Here is an 11,028-nt window from a genome sequence, read left to right as displayed (position 1 = left end):
GACCGGCGGTCCGAGCCGCGCCCGTCTCCGCCCGGGGAGAGGCGCGGAAGGCGGTGTCGTGCCCGTCTCCGCCCGGGGAGAGGCGCGGGAGGCGGCACCGGGAGGAGGCGGCCGGAACTGAGCTCGGGCGCTTCCGTTGCGCCCATGCGCTGCCGCCGGCCTCCGGGAGCAACAAAGGAGGGAGCCGGGGGGCCGCGGCCGGGCAGTCCCGGGGAGCCGCGGGGTGAGGAGCGCGGTGGCGGCGCCCCGGTGGGGCCCGGGCTTGGGCGCGGTGGAGCGGGGCGGGGGGAGGCGGGACCGGCGCGCTGCGGGCCGGAGGGGGCGGCCGGAGCCCCGCCGGAGGCCTGGGGCCGAGCGCGGCACCGGGAGGGCTGAGGGACGGGGGAAACGCCACTGCGGCCGCTCACGGTGCCCGTGTTCGCAGGGCGGAGATGGGCTCGGCGTGACGGCGCCCTGGCGGCGGGGAGCGACCCGGGCGAGCAGCGCTGCGGCGGGGAAGGTGAGGGGCGCGGGGTCCCGGGCTGGCTCGGCCGGATCTGGCCGGGAGCAAAACTGACGGGGACCCCCCGGGGGAGGAGGGAGATCGCCGGTGTCTCAAGCTAGATGTGATTTTAGGCTTCTTTACGAGGGAGACAGGCAGCTTGTGGCGGCAGGACAGCTGCAGGCGGTCCTGGGAGCGAGTCCCGCAGGGGGGTGTCCGAGGGTCGCTGTGAGTTTGGGGCAGAAGGCAGGGGATGACAGGTGTGCGGTGTCGGGAGCATCCCCGAGCCTGGAGCCTGCTGCTGGGAGAGAGGAAACCGCGCAGAACACGTGAATGTTTGTGCTCAATAAACATTCATCTGTTAGTGAAGTCCTGTCACAATGAGTGCTGTACGTGCTTGGTGTTGTATTTGTAAGCCCTAAGTAAATGTTACAGTTGTGCTTTTTGGAAAAGGTGGTCCTCTTCAGTATGTTAGAAGAATGGATGGAGGTGATGGGATAGCTGCTGTTTACAAACTGTGTAAACTAACAAATACTTCTGTATTCTTTTGTAGGTGTGTTGATCTTGATTTTATGTACTGAAAGCTGATCTTTGCTCCTCCAAGATGGCATTTGTTTCAGCACAAGGGCCTACGGTGGTGGACCAAACCACTTTGATGAAAAAATACCTTCAGTTTGTGGCTGCTCTTACAGATGTCAATACACGTAAGAGACTTTTTTCTTCTTGTAAATTGCAGCTCTTCAGTAGTTTGTTTCACAAGCGTTGCAGACTTGTTTGAACAGCTGATGAAAGAGACAGTGAAATCTGTCAAATTCACTTTGAAATTTGTTTGAGTTTTGATTTTTGAAGAAGCAAAATGATGAGAAACACTTGCATGAGCCAAAGTGAGTGAGCTGTGTGTGTGTGTGTGCAGTTGTGTGGTGGTTGTTTGAGAGAACTGTGTGTCTTATAGTTGGGCAGTGATAGCTAAACTGATAAGATCTGATTGCTTCTTTGATCAATGAGTTTGTTGTTTTCCTTCATGACCTAGCTTTACACTCACATTTTTCTGCTTGAATTTTCATTTTCAGCTGATGAAACCAAATTGAAAATGATGCAAGAAGTCAGTGAGAATTTTGAGGTAAATAAAAAGATAATAACCCCAAGCAACAAAACCCCAACAAAACCCTCCTAACTTTCTGCAATGGCAGACTTTCTTGTGCTTAATGTATATTAATTGAATTTCTGATGTTATGCAGTTAAAATATTAATAGTAGTATCCTGTGACTAATGATTTATGTGGTTACAAGTCATTGATTCTAGGTTTGTATTTAGGAATTAACCAGGTTGTTGAAGAATTACATTTGGACTTAGTGAGCTTTCATTGCCAAATTCATTAACATTTAAATAAAAGTGAAGTAAGAAATTTTTCTTCTATTTTTTGAATGATGTCAAACGTCTGTATTTAGAGCTTTCTTTTATTTAGTTCAAATGTGTATTGTGCTCTTGTGAAACAGAGGCCCTTCAGATTCCTCTGAATATTCCACGGTGTGGAAATGAGAGAGGAGTTGTCAGATGCAGAATCTGACATCAGGAGTGGAGATGTCTCCAGGGACATCTTTTGCATGATGATGGACCATCTTTTTAGATGAGCAGCAGAGAAAATGTGAAACACAAGTTAACCCAGCCTTGTGTTAGCAGAAATTATACTTTAGTTGAATACTTAGTTGTTACGTGCCTGTTGTTATAGAAAACGAAAAATGATTCTTCTGGAGTTTATCTGCTTAAACTGTTTCTGAAAAAATTTATCTGACTAAAATAATAGTTTTAACTGCTTAGGCTGGTGATATGTTAGAATCTGAAGACTTAGTTGATTCTCTTTGCTCTTCCCTTCAGTAGGGAAGGGCTTGTATTTGTTTTGCTAATGTTCTCTTGGAACTCATGTGGTTCTGTAGTGTCAGCACTTAGTCACTGAATCTATTCAAAATTCACTGGAAATGTTTAATAGTGGCTTTGAATGTAACTGAGTATAATCTGTGTGATGTCTATTTTATAAGCCCCCATTTTTTGTGCTTAATTAGAATGTGACATCATCCCCTCAATATTCTACGTTCCTGGAACACATCATCCCTCGGTTTCTCACCTTTCTACAGGATGGGGAAGTTCAGTTTCTGCAGGAGAAGCCAGCACAGGTAAACTGTGTGGAGCATCTCCTGCCTTTTTGCTGTCCTTGATTAACCTAATGAACTGATTTAAGACTCGTTAAAAATAGATCTGTCATTTGGAGTGGAGCTGAAAAAGTCCTGTTTCTAAATAAGTTACTTATAAACTTTTGCTGATCTGGGCTTCTGTGAAAAAGGAGGAAAAGTAGGTGCAACAGAATTGGCTTTCTTTGTGAAATACTACACATTGTTACAAATTACTGACTTTACTGAAGGTTAGGAATGAAAGGCAAAAGTTGAATCTTTGTCATTAAATACTTGAAATTGTATTCCTTAAAAAAAGTCTAATTTTTCAGCTGTACATTAGTTACATTTGCCTCATTCACATAGGTGGGTAGTAGGAAGAGTTATGTCTTTGTACACAAGCCTATGTTTACATGAAATAAAATGGCTTTTTTTCTATTTCAGCATGCAGAATTATTAAGCTGAAAAAGATGCTGCAACTAATTGTTGGGTTTTGTGGCCTTTTCAAAAAGTTCTGTCATATCATTATTTTTATTTTTCCTTTATTTTTTTTTTTACAGCAACTCCGGAAGCTTGTGCTTGAAATAATTCACAGAATACCAACAAATGAACATCTTCGTCTTCATACTAAAAATATCCTGTCTGTGATGTTCAGATTTCTAGAGGTATTTTTTACTTCCTCTTAAAACTGTCAGAAACTTTCAGAAATATTTTCCTCTACTTTCTTCATCTCCAAAGTTTGCTGGGGGTAGGATTTTCAATCTGTGCTGTGCTGCTGGAGCAGGAATGGAAAGACATTCTGTTTTAAGCTTCACCCATGCCCTCTCTCACCATCTACAGGTTTTCTGCATGTTCTCTTTAGAAACTTGGAGTTTCTGCCCTTTAGAAACTTGGATTTTACAAATGCAGGGAGCTGTTCTCATGCTGGGCAGGATTTTCTGGCAGATAGAAAACAAGCTCTCAAAAATAAGCTATCTAGGAATTCACAACACTGTCATTGGAAGCTCACATGGAGGTCTCTTTTTGAGGGGCAATGGGAACAGACCTGATGGTACGGAGTGGTGGAAATGTCTGGGTTTTATTCCCCCAGGGGTGGATTTAATTTCAGCCGTAGTCTAGGGCTGCAGGGTATCCAAGGAAAGGCATCTTGCTCACACAAACCCATGTTGATGGGGCACTTCAGATTGTTGAGAAGAATATAATTTTACAGGGTTTTGAAGTACCCACTGAGTAGTTGGAGAATTCAGCAGTTAGCTCACTAAAAAGTTTCTTTTCTTTTTTTTTTTCCAGACAGAGAATGAAGAAAATGTACTGATTTGCTTAAGAATAATTATTGAATTGCACAAACAGTTCCGACCAGCAATCACTCAAGAAGTAAGTCATAACTCTTGTTATATGGTATAAAACCTGCTGCCATGCTCTTCAGAATTGCTATTTTGTTCAGCTGGGTTGATTGGTTTGTTTTGCTGTTATCCTTTTATGTTGCCTGACCTGTTGTCATAACCATATGTTTAATTTTATTTCCTTTTTTTAATATTAAAGTGATTTTTGAAAGATTGCATAATGGTAGCACTCTTGGGGAAAAAACCAAACTGTTAAAGTTTTGTTGTACTTGGTATAAATGTTTATGGACAATATGAGCAGTCTGAGGAATAAAATTCCCACACAAAGGAAGAGAATTTATGCCTTTTTAGTTTGTAAAGGAAAATGCTGAAAAGGAATTTACTCTGATTGACTTCCCCCTGCCTCCCCTTTTTTCTCTTGTGACTCATCAAGGGAAATTTGGAAGTTTGCATTGTTATTCTCTTGCTTTTTGCCTTGATTTTCTTTTGGGAAGACTTAGTTGTTTCACAGTAATTATACCTAACAACACTGTATTGGAACTCTGTAGAGATGATAGGTAGATCAGATTCTTTCCAAGTGAATTTTGAATTAATGCTAACTAAGCAGAAGGTAGGAGAACACTTTCAGATTATTTTCAATTATCATGAAAAATATGCTGTACTGGTGAATAGAGATTTGATGTGTTTGTACTGTTAAAACAGAATTCTAAAATTGTGGTTTTAAAATTATCTTTTAAAAATTTTTTTATGGCAACTGTCTTCTTCCTTCCTAGATTCATCATTTTTTGGACTTTGTGAAACAGATTTACAAGGAACTTCCAAAAGTAGTGGTAAGCTTTTTATTTCTTAAATTGCCCTTGCTATAGTCAGAAAATTAGTTTTTGTTTCTTAATTTTATCTCTAAAAGATATTGACATAATTATTTTGCATCTGGTGATATAAAGTAAATATAGTTTTAGTGAATCTGGTTATCAAAACTATGTTTAAAAAAGGAGACATTAAGATTTTGATTTGGAAAACCTTGTGCTTCTGGCACACTGTTAGTGGTAGGAGAAGATGGAGGTGAGCTGGAGTTCTGAAGCAGGGTGAGGTTGGCTGCAGTTGTCTCCAGGTACCCAAATGCATTAGTTTTGAGGGAAGGGTGAGGTCATGAAGGGAGGCTCCAGTCTGATCCTCCCTCCCTGATACAGAGTAACTTTGGGATGTTTCCTTTAGCAGAAGAGCCGCCTTGGCTGGGGGAGCTTTTCTGCTGCTCTGTCCAGGGGGAGAGCTTGCAGGGTGCGTGTCTGGCCCGGGCAGTGCAAACATCCCTGCAGGGAGGAGAAAACTGCTCCAGGGAGAATTACATGGGGCAGTTCTGAGGAGATGGATGGCCTTTCCACTGCTGCTGGCATTGTGATATTTTTCTTCTGCTCTTTGCTTGTAGAATCGGTATTTTGAGAACCCTCAGGTGATTCCAGAGAACACTGTTCCCACTCCTGAGATGGTTGGCATGATTACAACCATTGTGGTGAAGGTGAACCCTGAGCGAGAGGACAGTGAGACGAGGACAGTGAGTGTTCTGACTGCTCTTAGCTGGGGGACTGTCTGGAGCACAGGACCACAGACCATAATGCCAAAAATAACTGACTTCCTTTTTGCTTGTTTTCATTATCAAAACTTTTCTGTAGAAGCTGAGTGAAACTTTCCAGGTATTTCCTATGCAGCTGTAATTACAGGATTTTTATTTAATGTAATACACAATGCTTTTGTGTTTTGAAGATGTTATTGTTAAATATAGTGCTACTAAAATGAGCAGTTTCTGTAAAAATGTGTTTTACATACTCTTTTGAATTAATAATTAGACTGTTTATAAAGCTTGTATTCTTTCTTTCAGCATTCAATAATTCCCAGAGGATCTTTATCACTAAAGGTCTTGGCTGAGCTACCTATTATTGTTGTTCTCATGTATCAGGTTAGTACACTTCAGTATTTTGCATGTAAATACTTCATTACTGGGTGGCTCATGTAACTTCTGTTGGCTATCATATTAGTAAAAATTTATATGATATACTTTTGAAATTAAAATATCATCTAAAAATAAAGCTGGTGAGATATATTAATTTTTTTTTGCTGATTAGCTCTCCAGTAATTTGACTGCAAGTGTGACTTGTGAATTTTTCTAATAATACTTTCTTTTTTTAAGCTCTACAAACTGAACATTCATAATGTAGTAGCTGAATTTGTGCCCTTGATTATGAACACTATTATAATACAAGTTTCTGCTCAAGCAAGGTAAGAGCATTTAATGGTATTTTGATGATGTTTGAGATAGGTTTAAGTATCATTCAATATTGCTCAAAGTATTTTTGTCTTCTGTCTTGTGATTTTTCATTCTAATCTTATGCTTTTAATCTCAAAAGTAGCAATGATTATTTGACTAAAAATTACCAAGTTTCTGTAGGTGAAGTTACTGACATTATATGTCATTGGTTAAGTCCATAGTTGTGCAGTAGGTTCCAGTTTATTATTTGATAATGAGTAAATATAATAGAAATTATGATTTGATAATTTTTTAAAAATAGAGTTTCTGACAAAAATCCACATTGTCACAGACAGTGATGAAGACCCTGGGAGTGTGGACACTTGTCACTGTCTAATCTTTTTCCATACCATCAGTGATAGATCTGTGCTCTTCAAGGTGTAGCTTATATGAAGCCTTGTGATGTTGCAGGGATAGGCACTGCTTTCCTTGCCTCAGAGGGGAATGTTTCTGGAGAGCAGCAAGTGGTTCTGGTCAGGGCAGTGGGAGCAAGACCTCTGCCTTTCCCTGTCTGCCTGGGTGACCTGGTTAAGTGGTTGGAGCTTGAGAGAGACAGACAAGTCTGTGGGAGGGAATATTGCTTGGAAAAAAAAATTGGCCCCAGTTAGGGGAGCTGAGCCAAATGCGTGCTGCTTTGTGTTGGCTTGGCTTTCTGTAGAAAGGTGCTGCTGGGAATTTGAGTGGCAGAGGGCTGGTTGAAAATTGGCTCTTCCAGAGAGATTGTATTCTTTTAAGAAGCAAGAACTTCACTACAAGATGATGTAATTTGAAACTTCACTGAATTTTCTGAGTGAAGGTACTGAAGGGGAGGACAAAAACGTAACCACTGTTCCCTTTAATTTCAGACAACATAAACTTTATAACAAGGAGTTGTATGCTGATTTCATTGCTGCTCAGATTAAAACATTGTCTTTCTTGGCTTACATCATCAGAATTTACCAGGTAGGATGAATTTTTAATACTTTGGTACTTAATGCACGAGGTTTCTAGTTGCTTTATGTCAGGCAAGTGACTTGCATGTCTGCAGTGCATTGGGGTTGGAGATGGGAGCACTTGTGTAGAATATCTGGAGGTGGAGCTGTACTTGGTTATCCTTTCAAAAGTTTCCTCATGTGAATACAGAGTAAAAATGTGCCATTCCCCCTCCCTGGGCATTTATGGAATGACTACTGTGTTTTAGTTTTAGGATCAGATTTTGCAAGAGAAACTAGTGAATTTTAATGGAGTACTATTTTGCCAATGTAACACAAACTTTAAGAATAGAGCATTTTAGTAGTTGTACTCATGTTACTCTTTTTTTGTTGCAGGAATTAGTGGCTAAATATTCTCAGCAAATGGTAAAAGGAATGTTGCAGCTGCTCTCCAATTGTCCAGCTGAAACAGCACACCTCAGGAAGGAGCTCCTGATTGCTGCTAAGCACATCCTCACAACAGACCTGAGGAGCCGTATGTAGCACTCTTTATAAGTGTACCTGTAAACTGGAAAGATTTCTGCCATTGCTGTCAATTTTAGAGGCATATTACTTATTTATATTGGACTATCACAAGATGCCAGGCCAAATAGAATTGTTGTGTGCAGGGTTGCCCAATTTGTCATTTCCAGTAACTCATTAGTTATATACAAAAAGTTTTTCAAAGTTGTAAATAACCTGAGCACATTTTTTCTCTTTGCAAATGTAATTGGCTTTGACTGGGTACTGCAGTGTTACTCAAGGGGCAAGTGTCAGTGGAGTAGACAGTCATAAGAGATTGTTTGGAAATTTCCTTGTAAATGGTGCTGCCTTTTATAAGCTTCAGGAATTAATTTGGGGATAAAATCACTTTCTAACTTCAGGTTTAAATACTGAAGTTAAATGGTCTAATGCTTAACTATCTTATTTTGATTATTTCCTTTGCCAATTGTTGTGTATGGCTTTTTAATTTTTCTGTTTTTTAAATTCTAGAGTTTATTCCATGCATGGACAAGCTGTTTGATGAATCTATACTGATTGGCTCTGGATACACTGCCCGGGAGACGCTGAGGTATGAGAAAGTTCAGAGTAATGATCTGAGTGCCTGCCAGGGCTGCTTACTTTGGAAATTATTAATATTTACAGCAGCTTCTGTATAGGGTCCTAAATCTTCGCTTCCAGTAACTAATTTTACTGGATTGTTTTATTGGCAGAGCTTCTGCTCCTGTAATGGTGGCTTTTGTTTAACACTTTCATGGCACAGCATGGTAATGTGAGTGTAGGGCAAAATAAGAGAAATGGGTGAATGAAGATGATTTCAGTTTTTTGAATTGTGGAGGATGACCAAAACAGAGAAACCAACTCAGTATCTGCCCAATATTTCATGAAACATTTTAAATCTTATATCTGGTGTAAAATCTGAATGAGATTTAAACTGTTTTGTCAATGAATACTTTAAAACATACATGTTTGCAACTGAAAAAGTAAATGGAGAGAATACCTAACTTTCTATGTCTTCAATAGTCTAAATCTGAACTTCTTTTTCTCTAAGTATCAAGTGTACCTTATTGACAACATGTATTAGATTTAGAAGTATTTTCTCTGCTATATTAATTTATGATTAATTATGAAACAGATTACCAGCACTGCTCAGAATGTGGCTAACATGCATGTTAACTGCACGTAGATGAAAATATGTGGTGGGGTGTTCTGCAGTGAAGGAAGAAAGATCAGAGAAGCAGTACCACAATTGTAGGATAGATTGCTGCATCATTGGTTAAATTGCACAGGGTAAATTCCCTTGTGTAACTGAAAAAGCCTTGTGAACTCTGGGTTTGCATATGGAAATAGAAAACTTACATTGAGAAATTTGGAAGTACCTCCAGGCAGTAACTATTTGTTTAGTCAAATTAAGAACATTTTTAGTTGTGCTCAATGTGTTTTCCTCGTTCCTTGTTTTGGCTGTAGACCCCTTGCATACAGCACCCTGGCAGACCTGGTGCATCACGTCCGGCAGCATTTGCCTCTCAATGACCTCTCCCTGGCTGTCCAGCTGTTTGCCAAGAACATTGATGATGAATCCTTGCCAAGCAGTATCCAGACCATGTCTTGCAAGCTCCTGCTAAATTTGGTAGACTGTATCCGCTCTAAAAGTGAACAGGAAAATGGAAATGGTAGAGACATCCTTATGAGAATGCTGGAGGTATTGATTTGTTTAAAGCATTTGATAATTGCTTGGATACCCTGTTTTGTAGTGTGTTGTCAATCACATTCTCCTTCAGAAATGGGAATATATAGGAACAGCCTGTGTACTGTATTTCACTTCAGTGCTTCACAGGAGGGCTCTTTAAAATGCTCTGCAGCTGGGATAATATCTCAAGTGTAGTGGAGATGCTTTGTCAACTCAGCTTCATTCAGTGGTTAGTTTCAAAGCAGGAAATTTGATGCCTGTTTTGAGTAGCTTGGGTTTTTAAAAATAATTTTATTTTAAACTTTAGTTATAATTTTTTTTTGTTGTGTAGAAGTATGCAAGAATTGTATTTTTTAATGCCTTCCAGTTATGGATGTGCTTTTTGGTGTGTTTTTTTTTTTAAGCCCTGAAAGAGGGTCTTTGCACAGGTCCTTGGCATGGCACAATACAATCTGTACAATTAGAAATATCTGCTCTTTGAAGACCTAATGATCCTTTTTAAGGATCTTTATATGGAATGATTTTTTTTGTATTTTTGAAAATCAGGGATGCACTAGATGTTTGAAGAAGGCAAACTAGTTTATTGATACACTTAAAAATGTTTGCTGTCATTTGAATGACTTCAAAAATAGCTGAAAGTTTTATTGATCTCAGTCTGCTGATTTGAAATACCAGTGCTATTAAATTTAGGATGATTTTTGAAGAAGCAACTTGTTTTCTTTTTCTTTCCCCCCTCCCTGCTGTTTGATCTGCCTCTCCTCCTTTGCCTTAGGTGTTTGTTCTGAAATTCCACACCATAGCACGCTACCAGCTGTCTGTCATCTTTAAGAAGTGCAAGCCCCAGTCCGAGCTGGGGGCGGCTGAAGCTGCCTTACCTGGAGTGCCCACAGCAGCAAATGCAGCCCCTGTTCCTGTCCCATCTCCTGCCCCAGCCACTCCCGTGGCCCCTGCACCTGTACCTGTGTTTGAAAAACAAGGGGAGAAAGAAAAAGAAGACAAGCAGACATTTCAGGTCACGGATTGCCGGAGCTTAGTGAAAACTTTGGTCTGTGGGGTCAAGACGATCACGTGGGGCATCACCTCGTGCAAAGCTCCTGGTGGTAAAACTGCATATTTAATTGCATTTATCTCTCATAACTCTGCAGAAAAAAAGCCTCTCTAGAATGAAAGCAAATAGTATTTTTAATGCTTAACTATCTTATTCTTCTTTCAGAAGCACAATTCATTCCTAATAAGCAGTTACAACCTAAGGAGACTCAAATCTATATAAAACTGGTGAAATATGCAATGCAAGCGTTAGATATTTATCAGGTATGTAACCTGCCCACACAGCATTTCTATTTGTACAGTTACTGTATGTTACATCTTTTAATAAGGATTTATTTGTCAGCTAAAACAGAGATTACACATATAGTATATTTTCACTAAGTCTTTAATTGGTACCACAACTATTGAGAAATGCTCAATATGAAGAATTAATTTCAAAAGTGAATTTCAACGTACTTACTATTTGCAAGCAACAGGTTATTTTCTCAACAGCCATTTTTGTCTGTTCATGCAGGCAGGTCAGACTGCAAATAATTGTCTTTCATGTAG

General features: G+C 40.0%; 1 protein-coding gene across 3 annotated transcripts in view; it reads left to right on the top strand.

Moving 5' to 3' along the window:
- The first annotated feature begins 86 nt into the window (after positions 1–86).
- Positions 87–11,028, top strand: part of LOC121350780 (transformation/transcription domain associated protein) — a 75,403-nt gene continuing 64,461 nt past the window's right edge. For 2 of the 3 annotated variants that reach the window (XM_041462433.1, XM_041462431.1), the window contains exons 1-17: positions 87–223; positions 425–499; positions 1,035–1,185; positions 1,552–1,601; positions 2,542–2,652; positions 3,207–3,311; positions 3,937–4,020; positions 4,763–4,819; positions 5,416–5,541; positions 5,866–5,943; positions 6,175–6,263; positions 7,137–7,233; positions 7,599–7,737; positions 8,235–8,313; positions 9,210–9,444; positions 10,205–10,532; positions 10,646–10,743. In XM_041462433.1, the coding sequence (XP_041318367.1) occupies positions 1,086–1,185; positions 1,552–1,601; positions 2,542–2,652; positions 3,207–3,311; positions 3,937–4,020; positions 4,763–4,819; positions 5,416–5,541; positions 5,866–5,943; positions 6,175–6,263; positions 7,137–7,233; positions 7,599–7,737; positions 8,235–8,313; positions 9,210–9,444; positions 10,205–10,532; positions 10,646–10,743 (1,776 nt within the window). In that variant the 5' untranslated portion in view covers positions 87–223; positions 425–499; positions 1,035–1,085. The remainder of the gene's footprint in view (positions 224–424; positions 500–1,034; positions 1,186–1,551; positions 1,602–2,541; positions 2,653–3,206; positions 3,312–3,936; positions 4,021–4,762; positions 4,820–5,415; positions 5,542–5,865; positions 5,944–6,174; positions 6,264–7,136; positions 7,234–7,598; positions 7,738–8,234; positions 8,314–9,209; positions 9,445–10,204; positions 10,533–10,645; positions 10,744–11,028) is intronic. The other variant, XM_041462432.1, reaches the window with a different exon arrangement.

This window comes from Pyrgilauda ruficollis, unplaced genomic scaffold, assembly GCF_017590135.1.
Source record: "Pyrgilauda ruficollis isolate IOZ18807 unplaced genomic scaffold, ASM1759013v1 scaffold16, whole genome shotgun sequence".
NCBI lineage: Eukaryota > Metazoa > Chordata > Aves > Passeriformes > Passeridae > Pyrgilauda > Pyrgilauda ruficollis.
This window is presented reverse-complemented; position numbering and strand designations above follow the sequence as displayed.